The sequence below is a fragment of the Dysidea avara genome, chromosome 2, assembly GCF_963678975.1.
Source record: "Dysidea avara chromosome 2, odDysAvar1.4, whole genome shotgun sequence".
In the NCBI taxonomy this organism is placed as follows: Eukaryota; Metazoa; Porifera; class Demospongiae; order Dictyoceratida; family Dysideidae; genus Dysidea; species Dysidea avara.
Window position 1 is genome coordinate 16273913 of NC_089273.1, and position 17137 is coordinate 16291049.

The 17137-nt window shown below is 36.5% G+C and overlaps 1 protein-coding gene across 2 annotated transcripts in view; it reads left to right on the forward strand.

The window, feature by feature from the left end:
- The window catches only part of LOC136246702 (uncharacterized), a 62987-nt gene that overhangs the window by 42891 nt on the left and 2959 nt on the right, over positions 1-17137 (forward strand). The window contains exons 6-8 of one of the 2 annotated variants that reach the window (XM_066038252.1): positions 2598-2654; positions 2834-2869; positions 7168-7271. In XM_066038252.1, the coding sequence (XP_065894324.1) occupies positions 2598-2654; positions 2834-2869; positions 7168-7271 (197 nt within the window). The remainder of the gene's footprint in view (positions 1-2597; positions 2655-2833; positions 2870-7167; positions 7272-17137) is intronic. The other variant, XM_066038253.1, reaches the window with a different exon arrangement.

Consider the following 17137-nt stretch of genomic DNA (forward strand, 5'->3'; position numbering starts at 1 on the left):
ATACTAAACACTCAAAATGATTTGCGTTGATGTTAATGGTGTCGCAAACAGCTGAAATCATCTAAATTTGCTCACAAATTCCATCAGCAGTTGTATTTAAATGTACCAATCAATGACTGAAATTTGATTAGCCTACATGTACTCATATATGTGTAGGTTAGAGACCTAATCGGAGGATATTCGTAGGTTTTTAAAATACATGAAGATCCAAGGGCATAGTTCTAACCAACTTAGGAAATGTATGCATTATATATGGGCATATACGTGGAGTTGTTGTGGGATTGAGTTGTATGTCATACTGAAATCATCATGTAATATTAAAATAATCATGGAAGACTGAACATGTTTTTTGTTGAAGTATTGAAAAAAATTGAAGCTCGCATTGCTTCCTTTCGCAAGTTAAACTAATTGGATCTGGCACAGCTGGGAAATGGCAGTGATCGATAATAGCGGTAGCCAGTACCTATGGTATCACAGTAGTGTAAAGAACACGTGTGTCGAAGAAGCAGCTTGTGTGGATTTACATGATGGGAACGAGTTGTCACAAGTTGTGCCTTCAGTGGAGCTACAGTAGCACGAAGAACAAGCACGGTTTCTAATATGGACCACACCCACATTACACATAGCAAAAAGTAATGTTCTAGAAGCTTACCTAGTTAGGTCTTGGTAATGTCCATCCATAGTTTAATAGACGATGAAAACAACAAAACATTCTAGAAACAGATGGGTGCTAAACAGAATTTTCCGTGATATTTTGGACTTCTCCGTTCATCGTGACAAACATACATACAACATTAGATTGTACCTCCCATAATCAAATTATTTTAGGTATGCCTATAAAATGAATAGAGAAGTTAACCACATGTTGGCCTGGGTGACTGGTCACCCACTGCAGGCTATCAGCCTGATTATGCTTGGAGGGAGCATTGCAAATCAATGATCAAAAGTGAGATTTGAGGTGCTTGAGGTTTTTTCTGCTAGCAGGTTACTAACCATTTTAGAGCCTGCTAGCAGGTCTCTTAGAGGATTTTGTAAAGACCTCATTATCTCCCAAAGTTCAAAGGGTTTTATGCATACCATTTTCTAATTAATAATATATGAAGATTAACATTGATTTATAAGCTGATACTTGGTGGGCCAGGGGAGGGGCACAAACAGGCCAAGTTGTAGATGGTTGGGGAGAGCTAGATTCTCTTATTAGTTGCTGCATTTTTGAAGCAGCAAATAATCACCTCTTAGTATATGTCTCACTGTTAATTTTGCCATTTTGATTTTTTCAGGTGGTTATGAAGTCTTAAAATCTGTTTAAAGGCCCTGAATGTCTTAACATGATAATTATTTTTAGTGGTGCTTAGTACGCACGAAGGTGCTGGGTAACAATTTCAAAGCTATTTTGGCTTTGGTCTTTGATTTCAAGTGGATTTGTAATAAATGCTATCAAAATGTGCATATTTTCATGAGTTTATAAACTGATCTTGGACTGACATAAAGTTTAGTAGCTAACTATTTTAATCAGAAGAATGGCTGGCTCCACCACTAGGGGAGGGGGGTAATTTGCCCCAAATGCCCCATCCTGCATCCACCATTGTGGGCTAGAGATTGAGTACATGCACTACCCTAGCTACATGAACTATATCTTTGCATTTGCCGTACTTTGTGAGGTGTGAAAATAGGTACTTTTTGCCAAAACAGCATGCGGTTTGGACTTAGGTTTAATGCCTTGCCACACAAAGTCCTAGAGGAAATCTTACAAAACTTGGTGTGCTAGTTGGTGAGGGTCTAAGCTAACAATGATACAGAAATTCAAGGGAATTTGTTTTATGGTTTCCGCATACAAGCATCCAAAAATTCCTTGTGGCCAAACGGTGGCTTACTCCGTTGAAATAACCTAGGTAAAAATACACATGCTATGTAAGAATTTTATGTATGTTTTACCGATTTGGTATGAAATGAAAAAAGCTCAAATCGTTAAACCCTATACACCACCAGATCCTCCTGTTCATTGGGAGTATGATAATCTTTATTTCATGTTCATACAGCTTGCAGTACATGAGTTATGGGTACTTATTTATGATGCGGTAGAAATAGTTTACCGTCGTCATTTAATTGTTGAAATGGCCTTCTTTTTACACACAGAGATGTACACTGAACAAAAACCTTGATCAATGTGCCAGTTCACGGTGAACAGATTGAGCCAAGCCCTGTCTTCATGATGTGTTTTAGTCATGAGTTATCATTGATTAATTAAGCTCCTGTGTTTTATTTGCCATACTGTTGCTATATAAATCAAGTATATTCCTGTTCCAACTGTTTAGTGCTATAACTCCAAGACTATTGATCGCAAAAAGCTGAAACTTTGGTTGTCAACTCCTTTGTTACTGTAGATAACAGAGAAGCAATAAAATGGAATTCAAAGAATCTATAAACAACGACCAATTTTTGCTCAGCTGGTCACTGTTGTTTGAATTGGCTTTATCGTTTATACATATTTATTTACATACCTTGTGTAGCTGATGACTCAATTATTCAATTGTGGGTGTAATAATTTCATTTGTCTATGAAGTAAATAAACTAACAATGCTACATTTTCATCATATTAGCTCAGTCAGGAATTAAGCTTGATCTCAGCACCAGTTCTGCAGCAAGTGACTGTGGTAAGACCCTATACACACACTGTAGCTTTAACTTAAGCATTACAAACTTTGGGTTATTGTTAAACAAGCTTATACTATGGTCACCTATTTACTGTAGTGCTATTATGTAGTTGTGCATTGACACATCAAACTTTGTATTTTGTATAATGCTTATAAAATTGTATACACATTTTCTGTAGGTGATAGAAGCTTGCCACCAAGTTTGCTAAACAAAGGTATAGAGCAACCAAGCATAATATTTAATACATGATAGTTCAAATGCTGTGTTTGCATTGTATCATGACACGTGGTAGTGTGCCGTGTGGCCAAGAAAGCTGGTCCGCCACACTGTGAGTATGTTTACAGGAAGAAACAAAATGCAATTTTCATGCATACATAGCTCCATGCTCTCTTCTCAAATTGAAATTGTTTTTATACTGCAAATGCTCTCCACCTTCAGGACCCCACATACCAAATTTGAGCAAGATTGCCTAACATAATCATGAAATATAAGCCTTCAAAATTTGGCTTAATTTCTTCATTCTTTTTCTTCATTTTAGGGGCCTCAGGGGGACAAATGTGTAGCTTAATTGTCTTGAGCTTTAGTACACTTTAAGAATGTATTGTAGCTCAATCACATACCAAGTTTTATGCAAATATTCGTAGAACTATGGACGATTACTATTTGTGTTAAAGAATCCCGATTTGTTGTCACACCTACATGATCAACCACTTATGGGAATAACTTAAAAATAGGAATGCATATAGGTTAACCATCATAGCTCAAACCTTTAGTGGTTGAAAAATTGCATTGACAGCTACAGAGTTACAAGGCAAACCTGTGAGTCGTGAAGTCAAAATACTCTGATAGAAGAGTCACTGTGGGGTGCAAAACTATATGTGCAAAACTATACCATATTACTCAAACTGTACAGCTATGTAGCTGATCAGTGTTGTATGGAAAATACAATATGCGGCAGCACTTTGATCCTCCCATGCTAAGTATGTACAGTACAGAGTAACCACAAACATTTTCTAAAAGTTTCTATGGAATTTTCAAAAAATCAAAACACACGTTAGTGTGTTGTGATGCAGTGTGTCACATCAGTTTGTTAAACAGAAAGAACAATATTGTAATAAAAACATAGCAATGCCTTGCCTTGCCTTTACAAAATTACATGGATTTTGCTTTGAAATATCCTCTACCTTTACTAGTCCAAATAGTTAATTTGAACATGATTAGTTCACTTATTCCAGACATGCAAGCTTTCAACAATTGGTTTAATTTTTCCTTTGTTTCTTCTTTGTCTACATACAGTAGTAAAGCTGCCATAAAACTTGATGATTTGGAAGCTGTTAACTGGTAGGTCTAGTGAGGTATAATGAGAGCAAATTCTGTAAAAGTGTAGCATTATCTATTACTTAATTCAAATCTCCTTAGATCTTTTGAGGTTGTGCCCCAGAGAAACCACTTGTGCAAGACTAGCAAGATCTGCCTTCCAAGGTCCTTGCACAGTTCAGCAGAAAACGTTCAAGTGAGCTGCAACAAATTTAATGTAACAAAAACTATGATAGCATCATGATCCCCAAAGCAAGAGAAGTTTGAAAATCTTTGTTTCGTGTCAATACTCCCAATTAAAGGAGAAAGAAGATATATATATATATGATCATTAGTGGCTTATGTTGGATGGACAGTTCGTTATCATTTTGTAAACCAGGTTCACACCCACAGCCAGTTGAACCTGGTTTACTGAAATTGGTTTCATAACAATTTGATGTTATGCAACTTCTAATAATCAGGAGTCCATGCAGTTTATACTATTCCATTCTAACTAAATAGGGAATTAATCATATAGCCTGTTGTGGAAGCCATTCATAATGTCTTCAGGGATTCGCTTTGCACATCTTTCAAGCTGGCACGAATAAACCGACCACCTGGTGTGAAATTTCATAGGTTATTTCTATTCACGTGATATTTTCGCATTTGGCCTATGTGGGTAACCAACCTGAAATAGATTGTATCTGTCTACCTATGTCTATCCGCATGCATCCACGTGGGAAAATCCTATTAGTGGTAAAAGCAGTCAGCCTATGAAAATTAATCACTAATAATGAAGCCCGTATTAAACTTCAGCATAGGCAAGGTTTGCACTGAGGTGGTTTCAATGAAATATGGGTGTAGTGACTCTCTACAAACCTCATGCATCATGAATTTAACTACTGATAAACAACATAGCAGGCTTCTTAAGCTACTAGGAAATTTGATATCTTTGACTCAAAAGGGGGCATGCCCCTACACAAGCAAACAAAAAATGAAAGGTAGCCTTGAGGTCTGTAGAGAGAACTGTGGAAAAACACTATAGACAAACTATGATACAGTTGAGTAGATAGTTGTGTGTGTAATAAGTTGTTGAAAGCAGTTTGTTTGAAATGCATTTCCTTAAAAATGCATATATAGCAATATAATTAGAGAATTACAAATAACACACCAATTACAAAATCCAAAATTACAATAACTGTATGCATAATTGAACTATTACAAAACAGGAGCTTCAGTTGAAATATATTTCCAGCTAGCGCCTGGTTTTTAAAAGTACATAGCACAACATTAACTTGTTTCTCAGGTTTTTGCCTTTGCACTTTTTTAGGAAAGGCCTAGAAGACAAAGCTTACCCAGCAATGGATTCACCTCTTACTGGAGAATCCAATGGTGTAAGTTGCATCTTGATACAGGACTGCATGCAAAAGTTATGACTATTTATTTAAGCATCTGTAGTTTATTTCCAGATAATCACTGTACAAATTGATGTTTCTGCTGCTGCTACCACTTAGTAGTGCTGTAGTTTTGAAAGTTCTGGGCTTCTAGAGCTGAAGCTAGCTTCCTGGATAAAGAAAATGTAATAAAAGGGAACTCGAATAATGTGCGAACATATGGGTTACTTGCAGATCCGGTCATATATATATGATAGATTAGATACAGGGATGAATTATTGCTGGTATTGACATTTTGATTATCGAGGTCAAAACTACACTCCATATGACACACAGTATGGTGTCATGCGACTGAGGGAGCCAGCTAATGCATCACACTAACTAATGAGTTTTTTGTACACCCTTACCTTAATGAAGTACATCTCATGCAACGTTTCCTACCTGGCAGGGCAATCTACATTAAGCCTGAGCAATATTACCAGTTACTATGTAGGTATGAAAATGTAAAAACAGCTAAAGTTGTAAATCCTGGTATAGTTATAGCTAATTTCTGAGAATTTTGTCATGAACATTTAACCTATACTCCAATCTGTAACCATGACTGAATTAAAGATTGAATATTCACTAGTATATCTGCTGGTGTAACGTCCCTTGCTCCCTATTTTTCCTATGATCCCTAAGACCATACCTATTTGAAAAGTTGTTGCTTGGATTGATTTTACAACATATTGGGTTGGTTGGTTGGTAAGCAAAAAAAAAAGAAATAGCTAGCTAATTTCAGTCATGTTTATCTTAAATGTGTATACACATGTAAGTAAAATAAAATATTTGTAGCTACTGCACAGTCTGCAGACATGTCAAATACTTTCTAGTTACAACTACATAGCTAGCTATATGTAGTATACATGAGTCATGGATGACACTGAAGTATAACTGAGTTAGCCAAGAACTAGCTAGTCTCTGTACCTAATCTATGACAACTATAGTCCATCAATTCACAGGATTCTAATGCAGGTCTCTAGTTGCATGGTGGGATAGCTAGTTAGTAAACCTTCCTTGACTCTGAATGCTCTATTAGAGTAATTTAATACAGGTGACTGTTCTATCAGAGTGTTTCATTTGTTATAGCGGAAAGATGCAATGTTACAAAGAAGCACTGTGCTGTAAAATCTAGCCTGTATATTGTTTTATCAGGAATTTTCTGTGGGCCATTCCATTCCACTGTTTTTGGTCGTTTTCCTCAAATTCTATTTACCCATCACTAATGGTTTTGAATGCTCAAAGATGCCATCACAAGTTTCTCAGTGTTTTAAACAATGGTGCAAAAGCAGTGACCTAGTCTAAGAGTTCCTATTGAGAGGTATTTCAGTAAGTGCTTTCCAACAGGTCGTGACAAGCCATGGGGTGTGATAGCGTAGTACTGGTTTGTAAACTTGACAAATATGTATTTGAGGCTTCACAGATGTGTGATAATAGCAGTAGCCATGAGCCTATGCCAGCATGCCAGGCTGTCTACAGAGCAATGTATATTATAGCAATGGCTACAAAGAAGCTTACAGCAATATCTCTATATATAAAGAAATGTAGCACAGCTATAAACATTGATAACCACATAGTACTTCTCATATAAAATCAATTTTTACAACAAAAAAATTAAAAACTGGCTACAGTTCCTATTTGATTACTTTATTTTTATTGAGAATTCAGCCTTGCTAGTGCACCCATTATACTGATTATACATGTATATCTGACCTCATCATACATATATTATAACATAATGTCTATACTGTAATAGTACCATTGTTTGTTTATTTTTTCATAGCACCTATTATACCAAAAATGGTACGTTATCTGATGAAATTGAACAAGTGGGAAGAGTTTGGCTTATTACTACTACCAGAAGATGATGCAAATTATTTGGTGGAGGTACGTAAATAATTTTTAATAATTCTTTAGATTTGTCTGGATGACTTTCCTGACCTACTGTTCAAAAATTGGTTAGTAGAGTGGCTAAGAAACAAATTTTGATGAAATCATTCACTTTGTAATGAAAGCACCAGATTTTCTGTGGAAGTTGAGTAAGGTATACTAAATCATTTGAGATATGGTGCCACATCAAAATCATTGCTGTAGGGCATATTTGGAAACTTCTAAACTAGGTTATAAGCCAATTGATCACTTGTCAGGAAACCATGCAAGTGAATTTCAAATTTACAAGTGCAATCAGAAAATCTTTTGAACTGTGGTAAATGAACAATTTTTTTAACTTTTAATGGTGCCAATATTTCAGTGTAAAAGTGCAGACACAATTCAACTATATTACACATCTATGGCTTCATATACTTCAAACTTCTGTGCTTATTGACATTACAAGCTAATTACCTGGATGGACACCTCCGTTGATCAGTTTTGGATGAGACCATGTCTTACTTGTCTCTATTAAATACTTTTATAGCTTTCCAATACATTTTCTATTTGTTTTACATACTTAAAAGGCTCGTAAAGTGTAATATGATGATTGGTAATTTTATTGGCACCATATCTAAAATGAAATAATATGAATCAAGTAAATATTGTACCAAATTTGGTGCTCAGTTTTATCAAAAAGTGAATGATTCTTTTTCTCAGCTATATGTGCCACATGTTTTGCTGGATCCAGTCACAACAGCCATCAGAAATAATCGCTAGAGTATAAAAAAGCATCGCTGAATAATAAAGATGATTGTATTCATATAGGAAGCTTACCAGTGAGTTTTTTTAGCACTAATTCGATCAGGAAGCCACCATTAACAGAGCCACACGAGCCATAGTCTAAATCAGTTATTGAACAAATCCACGATACTCATTTATGAGGTTTACAATTAATAATACAATATATCTTCACTACATTAGAGACCTTCAGAATGGCACATAATCACCTCAGGTGAACTTTGTGGATGGCAGAGTGGCATAGTACAAAGCATGTAACTTAGCACATCAATTGCACTTCTTATGACATTTATTTTGTGATATAGTGCCATTGCATATTTGACCTTTGATGACATTTACAGACATTTTTGCACTGAAAATTTACCATTTTTGTCTTTATCTTCTGAGGCATTCTTTTACACTGTCCAAACATGATTTTAAATTAAAGGTCTTGATAAAATAAACAACTTGGTTTTATTTGAAGTTAATAGGTGTTTTTATTCCAAAGTTATGGTCATTTTCATTAGCCATGAAATTATATAGTTACCTGACTATTTGTAATATACGCCCCAAGGGCAGATAAATTCATTTTTATGACTAATAGAAATGATAATAACTTTGGAATAACCTATTTACTTCAAATAAAAACCAAGTTGTTTCTTTTAATAAGACCTTTAATTTGAAACTGTGTTTTAACCATGTAAAATAATGCCCCAGGGAGATAAAGACAAAAATAGCTAATTGCATGGCTAATTGTATTACAACAATTCCTGTAATGGTCACCAAAAATAAATAAACGTCATAATGAGTGCAATTTGTGTGGAAAGTTTCAGAGCTGAGTGTGCATTAAAATGTTTTTTTGTGCTATACCGCTCTACTAGATACTGTATGGATATTAATGCTACAGGTTAGATGCCATACAAATACATGCTAATTACCATGAGGAACTGTAATTGCCTGTCAATACAATGATAAACACAACATACAGAACAGAAATGTACCATCCCAATGACCAATAATTGTCAATTAGTTAATACATAATTGTGACCGTCTCAGCAAAAACCCGACTTGTTTTCACAATTTTGGAATTTTTTATTTTCTCTGTATTTTCTGTAGTGTCCAAGAAATGAATCACCAAAGTTTCAGCCTTCTTTGGTGAGTAGTTTTGGAACTATAGTGCTAGACAGTAGGAAGAGCAAGATGATCAGCAACTATACTGAAAATAAACTACAGGTGCTTACATTCGCAGCCATAACTTCCATTTGGATTAGTCTACAATCTTGCAATTTTGCCTAAAATGTTAACCATGGTTTAGCAAATCAGCCAAGGTTTAGCAAATCAGCCAAGGTATAGCATTATTCCAGTAGTCACTTGTGTGTATGGACATGAAGGCAGTTTAGTAGCAGAAATGATAATGATCTCATTTACGTTCACCACATTGTAAACAAATGCACATGTCACATACACCATTGGAGCTACAGAAACAAAACAAAGATTTTCAAACTCTCCATGAGCAGGTGAATAAGATGGTATATATTTTTAATTGATTTAAGTTTTTCTTCTTCAAGTGCTGCCCCAATAAAAACCTGAGTGTTTTTGTTGTAGCATGCATAATTTTATGAATTATTTTTGAATTAGCAGTGGATACTGAACTGAAAGTCGGTTCAATGCGCTGTACTGGCTATTGAGCCAACAGTAAAACTTAGACAAAAAAGGGTCACTAAATGAAAAAAATCACAAAACTCATCCGAGGTTCAAACCCTGGACTACTGGGGGGCTAGGCAAGTGTGCTAACCACTATGCTACCGCTGCTAGTTACCCACTACCCCTACTTTTCTATCTTATAAATGTTACTCATGTAGTTGTCTCAGTACGTGTAGTAAAAATAAAGGTGAAGAAGAAACCAAAGCTGAACCCGATTCTAACCCTAATACTAATGCTACTGTTTGCGTCCCCTAAAGTTGAATGCTTGGGGAAACTACCAGATGTGAAAATAAAAACCTTTCGATTCTGTAACCACTTCAATATGTATACTTGTGAAAACAGATCAGGTTTTTGCTGAGACAGTCACTATTTAACAGCATTTAGTTACATAATAGTTAATATACTCCTTGGATTTACAATTCAGAGTCTTGTCTGCTGTAATGTACTGTACCAGCACAAAAATGGTATACTACAGTCATGATTTAAAGCTTTTGAACAATCCTTGATATGATTTTTGCTACCACAGTGCAGTAGTTCATTACAAACTGCACTTGCTTCAGGTAGTGCAGTCCAATGAGGCATCTACCCAATGCAAGTTTCTTCCTTGTCCAGCACTGAAACCGGGTCACTACTGCTGAACCGGAAGACCCGCTTACCCAGGTAGCAATCTCGGTCAGACCCAGATTTGACCCGGATGTGACTCAGATTAATCAAAACTGAAGTGTGCACCAAGAGCAGTGCTCGACCAGCACGTTATGTATGTACAAAGGTAGCTATACTGTATGAAAACTAAGCAGATATTATACAGCGTGGTCCCACGTAAGTTTGCGGATAGCAAAACACATTTCCTGCAAATGGTGGTTTTGCGCATACCTAACACATCATAATTACAGTATGACACATTTCCTATGTCAAAGTGGGTGTGGTTCATGAAAAAGCTGGCCTATTGCAAGACTAGACCATGTCTCATACGATTAGTGGGCGTGGCTCTACAGGCAGCAGATTCATGCACACCTACAGTCTGCAATACAACCGATAAATGTGCAGACTGTCATCCCTATAAGTAGGCATTCCAGTATCCGAGATTTTTTACTTAAAAAATTCTCCATATATTCCCCAATAGAACCCTGGCACAAAATAACAACTCGTGTTTAACTCCGTCGTCCAAGCTTCAATGAGGATGAAAATCGCTGTGGGGTTTGTTCACACGCTGATCATCATGAAAATCTTAGTTTTACCGTGCGCATTACATATAAGTGAGTTTTGTGTTGTTTTATAATCTTTTCAAGCCATGCAATGTATGTAGAATACTTGAAAACTTTTAAAAACGTACTGTTGGGTGTAAGGTAGTCACTGGTACTTACTTTAAAGTGCGTAGTTACTTCGCTCGAGTTAGCGATTTTCAGCTCCAGAGCAATTTTCTGATGACTGTGTCATCAGCTCAAAAGTATAAACCACTTCAAAGTCGGCATAACAATGCCATAATTGAAACCACAACTCCACCTTAGGTATTATTGCATTATTGTGGCACCTTCACTTTAGTTGTTTACCTTTACAAGTTGTTAACTTGATGTTTTTACTTACTTGAGATAGCCACTTGCCTATGGCTATACACCACTGTATTGAGAAGTGTGCAGTAAGTGATTGCTCACCACAAAGCATACAAAGATCACTGAGATCCGATATGATCTGAAGTTACTCTCATTACATGTACGAACTTGCTGCTAGAAGCAACTGCAGTTTCAAGATAGTCCAGATTGCTAGATGGCTTCCTGATTCAATTGTGCCATTTTTCCCTTAAAATGTATGGGGAGCCCTGGAGAAAAATGTACTTTTTTTCAGTTTTTAAGCACTGTGCATGCCAAAGTAGCTAATTCCAACCCAACAAACTATATATTTGTGAGATCGGCAATCAATACTCTATCTATTGAGCATATAAAAAGCCCATTTTTCCAAAATTTAAAAATTGGGCTGGAATGCCTACTATAAGTGGGTATGGCTCACAAAATAAGCTGGGTTGCATCAGGGATTGTTTGTACACTTCTGTATCATCCAACTAATGGACCTTATTCTGCAATGACATCAAACCACAAAATGGAGGTCGATAGTGTGGGCACTTTTGTACAGAGGGTATTGGGAGAGATGGCAGTTCGCTATGTTAACGTTTGCATACTGCAGCAAAGGGAATGGTGAGGCATACATAAGACAAATGCGTGTGGTTTTGTGTTGATAGTAAAACTTAAGTCTGGTTTCGTCTGGTGGGACTATTTTGCATCGCAAAATCATGCTAACTAGCCTTTTACCTTTATTATCCAATAGTTTCATGTCGTGAAATCTGCAAACAAAGCTCATTTTAGTGATTACATACGAAGTGCCACACTAAACACAACCATTTTGTCAATTATGATGTCATTGTGGATAAGGTCCGTTAAGTTGCTTCGTATGTGATCCAATCCTGTTCAGACCAAGATAATTTGTAAAGTGGGTCAGATCCAGATGACCCGGACAAAATGTGACCTGGGTGGCCCGACCCAGTTTCAACTCTGTCCCAGTCCCTGTTAGAAGGAGAAAAAAAGCTGTTGTTGAAGCACTAGTAATTGGCCCCAAATATGTATAGCCTGCTTGAAAAGTTGCTCTGTATAATATGTGCTGTATCAGTGCTCCCTGTGTAGGTGGGATGTTTTCAACTAATCTACCTTTAGCAAACAATTCTTGTTGTGCTAATTGACTCTTTCGGTTTAACTGGTTTGGAAAGCAGTACATCAAAGTAGCAAAATTCTCAAGCTTATCAAGAAATGTGTCACTGATTTCAGACAAATTATTAGACAATTCCCAGACACTCAAAGCCATTTTTTCAACACCACAAAAAGCAGAGGTTGTATCACACCCAGTGAGTGCATGAAAAAATGGCAAAACATTAGCTTTTTCAGGTCCAATACTTGAGTGTGCTGGTATAAAATAGTAATGCTTCCCAACACCAAATTCAATCCACAATTCTGTTAACTGTAAGAACTGAAAATCAGCAACAGCCAAGACAACAACATCTGTATCTACTGACCTAATGGCAACTTTCTGGCCACACATAGCTGCTTGTACAGTACGAAGGATCATATGAGTGTTTGCTTCTTTGTGATTGCATGGTTTGATTTCATTGATGCTGTTATCAGGTTCATGGACTGTCAAAACATCAAGATGGGATGTGTATATTTCCTTGCATACTATATGTGATTGGATTATGATTTTAAAGAATTCATCTCACCATAACTTGCCAAGGATAGCAAGCATGCATATAAAAGTTACACAAAAGATACATCAATCTATTACTTTTCAGAGTACTTGTAACTGCCTGTAGAGTTCCCGAAAAATAAGATATAAAACCTTAGCAGATGGGAAAGTGAAGTAGTATCATGAGTGCTCAAAAGGGGGAGGGGGTGGCAGAGTGGGCAAGAGATAGACTTCAACATGGAGGCAGTCCACATGAAGTCTAGACATGAGATTACAGGGCTGCGCTGGCTACTTAGTGGTAGCAGAATCAGCAGAAAAATTATTTGGCCAACATCATCTGGCCAGCATTATCTGGCCATCCACTGATTCTTGCCAAGCCAGCCCATTCACAAGGCCATAAACACCATTCGAGCTCTCCACACAACAAAAGATGTCTGTTAAAACCAGCCTCAAGCAGTTTGAGTAGTACTGAGGGTTAAACTAGTAGTATGATAGTGTAGCTATCCACTGGTGGTGTTAGTTTAATTTTGTCTGATGTGCGATTTGGAATGGTTTTGTAAACTCTGGTCTTATACTGAGACCAGATATCTTTGCAGTAATGAAACCAAACAATGCGCAATCTGCTTATATGTCCCAAACAATGTCCTATCTGCTTATATGTTCTAAAAAATATGACATTAAATTTAAATCTACATAACTATCCAAATGTTTTGGTAACTTTAGGCTTTCTCATATTGATTACAACTGCACCATCTATAATATGAGCAGTCACATTAAGGTGCACTTCACCTGATACACTAAGGGTCAATTTTTCAAGACACTGGAGAATGTCACATTTTGTTCCAGGTCAAATATTTCCTTTATAGGATAAGGAAGGTAGCTCTAGTTGGTTCTCATGTGTAAAAAAAAACTGTTCTAAATCTGCTTTCCTTGATTGGCATGCTGTGTATAGCCCAGAGAATAGCTGACCATCTTTTTTCAATGCAGTTATCTTAGAGATAACTTGAGAGGAAATAACCTTCCAGTCTGGAAAGTTATTCCTTGATTGTCTATCAGTTATAGCTCCACTATTGCTAGTACTTCTACCAGCTACAAATGTCCCATATTGTATAATTCCTAGCTGTTAGCTGACATCATAGATTCTGTAACCTTGTCATTCATAACGATTTTTGTGTTAAGAACACCAAGTTCTTAGTATTCTCAAGAAATGAAGTTTTCAGTTCTTCAAGTTAATGTGTAGGGATGCAGCACCAATTTTGCCGGCAAACTTTTTGGGAAAATACGTTGGTAAAAGCAAAGAGCAAAATGCTGGAAAAATAGGTGGAAAATTGGAAAAATGGGCACCAAGGAATGGCAGATTAGCCCATTTTAATGGTGACAAAAGATCGAGATACTCTAATAGAGCAGTCACTATGTACAAAATATTCTAATAAAGCAGTCACACATGCTTGCAAACTTGAGATACGGCAATTAATTTTTACTGATGCTCAGCAAAATAGAAAAAGCCCGAGCAATATATTGAGCAAAATAGGTGAAAAATATAAGAATTGCTGGAAAGAAAAATAGGTGGGAAAAAAAGCAAAATAGGCTCATCCCTATTAATGTGGCTACAAGGGAGTTGACATCTTTAGCAAAATTCATCTGAATGTGTGATACTTGTTCATGGTGTTATTACAAGTGGCATTCATGTCACAAAATGTTTCCTCAAATCCTGGTTACCAGCTATTATCGATCAAGTGCATCAGGATCATCCACGAGTCCAACAGCACTACCATCTCTTTTGATCCTCTTTTTCAATTGTTCAAGAGATTGATCCATTGCCATGCAGGAAGACTGGTGAAGTGATCATCATACTACAAGATTACCTTTCTGAAATTCACTGTAAACTGATGGATGAGTACTGTTGAGCATGCTCATGTCTCGTATGTGCACTGGAAGCTAACATGCATAATTTACATGGTTCAAAACAAGAAAAGCCATAGAAAAAGTAGATTTAAAGTAGCTACATACATGTACTAGTCAAAATTTCTTTCTCACAATGACCTATAATGAATTCTAACGTTAGTATTTTCAAATCTATCACAGTTTTCTAATAGTAAAATTGGGGATGCTATTTACTTTGGATTTAATGCATACCTCCAGTGACAGCTGCTCTTTACATGCTACTACTTCACTGCAATAACTGTGATATGCAGTATTCTGAAGCACATATAAAGAAGAAACAGTCACTAACTTCATGAGCATAACAATAGTGCTTCGCATGCAAAGCAGAAAGAAGTGTTTCTGCACATTGAGATGTGTAGTAGTTCTTTCCTGAACTAGTGCACTACATCAACCACTTCCATTGAACATTTTCCTAACATGTTTAGTATGGCCATTCTATGACCACCTAGCATCATGACAAAGCATCCTCATTCAAATGTGGCCATATCCACCATATCTGCTGTGTTAAACTTAACAATCTATTGTAATAACCAGAATTTGGCCAGGATTCTATTGCTTCTTTAGTAATGCAGGTCATGGCATGCTTTGTCATAGCTACAGAATTAGCATTTTCATAAAATAAAGGTAACAAAGCAATAATTGCTTTTGACCACATAGAAGTGGATCACGATATGCTTCCCAGGATATATAAATATCCTTCTCAAAGCTGCTAGTACTGCTGCCCTATTAATTATTTTACTATAGCTAACCATTGCTGTACTTCTTGGTTGGCATCTTGAGAACCTGAATTTAATGTAGGCATGTAACAACTGGGAGTTATTGGACCACACAGGTGTTGATTATGAAATGAAGCTGGTGAAACAACTGAACAGTTTGTAATAATTTCAGGAACAGCTTTCCTCTGAGCAGTAATATCAAGTTTGATGGTATCATGTTTTACTCCTGGGCAACTATTAATGAAATTGCAATGCTATGAGGGTTTCTTTGTGTTTACTATGTCGCACCACTGACTGAGCTGCAGTAGACTCTTTGTAGGACTTATGCTGAATAATATCAGTTGTAAGATAACACTAGCTGCATTGTTTCTATAGTCACCACTGTTATTTGGCTGTTCTGCTATGTTGGTGCCTCATTCTTATTAATGTTAACAATTCATCTGGTACTGACATTTATTATTGAGGGTCAATGAGGGATCCATTAAACTTATTTTGTTGCTGATGAAAAATTTGTACACAAATTACATTGGCTGTTTTTGCCAGTATGATAGCACCAGAATTTCAGAATCATGACCTTTCTAACATGTAGCATTGATTAAGGTATCACTATCCTTTTCATATGCAAAAAAATATCCCTTCCATGATGACATGGTCTCAATTCTGGTAGTACAGTAAGAAATCTTTCCTTTAACCTTGTTGAGTTGACTTTGCTAATGTTAAGATGAGGTTGATTCAAATGTTCTGTGTACAATATTATTTTGTCAAAATAGACAATTTAAACACTGATGTCATAGCATCACTATATGCACTGATTCCTCAATGTATAAACCCAGTTCCACTAGAGCTACAGCATGTGTAGTCATAGAACTATCGTCACTAATTGTAGTGCTACTGCTCTTAATGCAGTCCTGTACGTGATTTTAAAGAGCCACCAACATCTTCAGTGAAATTGTGCATCCAATACATGTATATATGGTATTCCTAGCTTTGCTAGTAGTCCACTGTCATTGAGTATAATTACACATTCTCTTACATGGGAGTCAATTTCTAAGCTACTAGCTTTATGCAATTGTCCACTTGACTCATCACAAAAACACCACTTAGGTACGTGCTGGAAAAATGAAATATCCAACTGGCTTCTTGTCTTTTTAGGAGCATCACATTCCAGTGTGGTGGAAACAGTTCTTTTCTGTAGCCTCTGGGCTTTACTATTACTATATTTCAAGTAGCAAGACCTGTGGTACATTGCTGAATGTGAGACCAATGTTTCAGCTATACCTGGTCCTTCATTCAACAGCTTAAGGTTTAAATTTGATGTAAGAGAATTTAATTTTTGAAATTGTAATAGATTGGTGGCTAGGTAATTAGTCCATACTTTAATCCTTTGACATCAAATGGACATTGAAGGTGACCACCTGTTTCAGGGCCAAAAATTACAATTTCAATTTCAAACTGTTCTGACAATATATCTGAACATAATGCCAAAGGGTTCAGACATAACAACTTTTTGGTCTG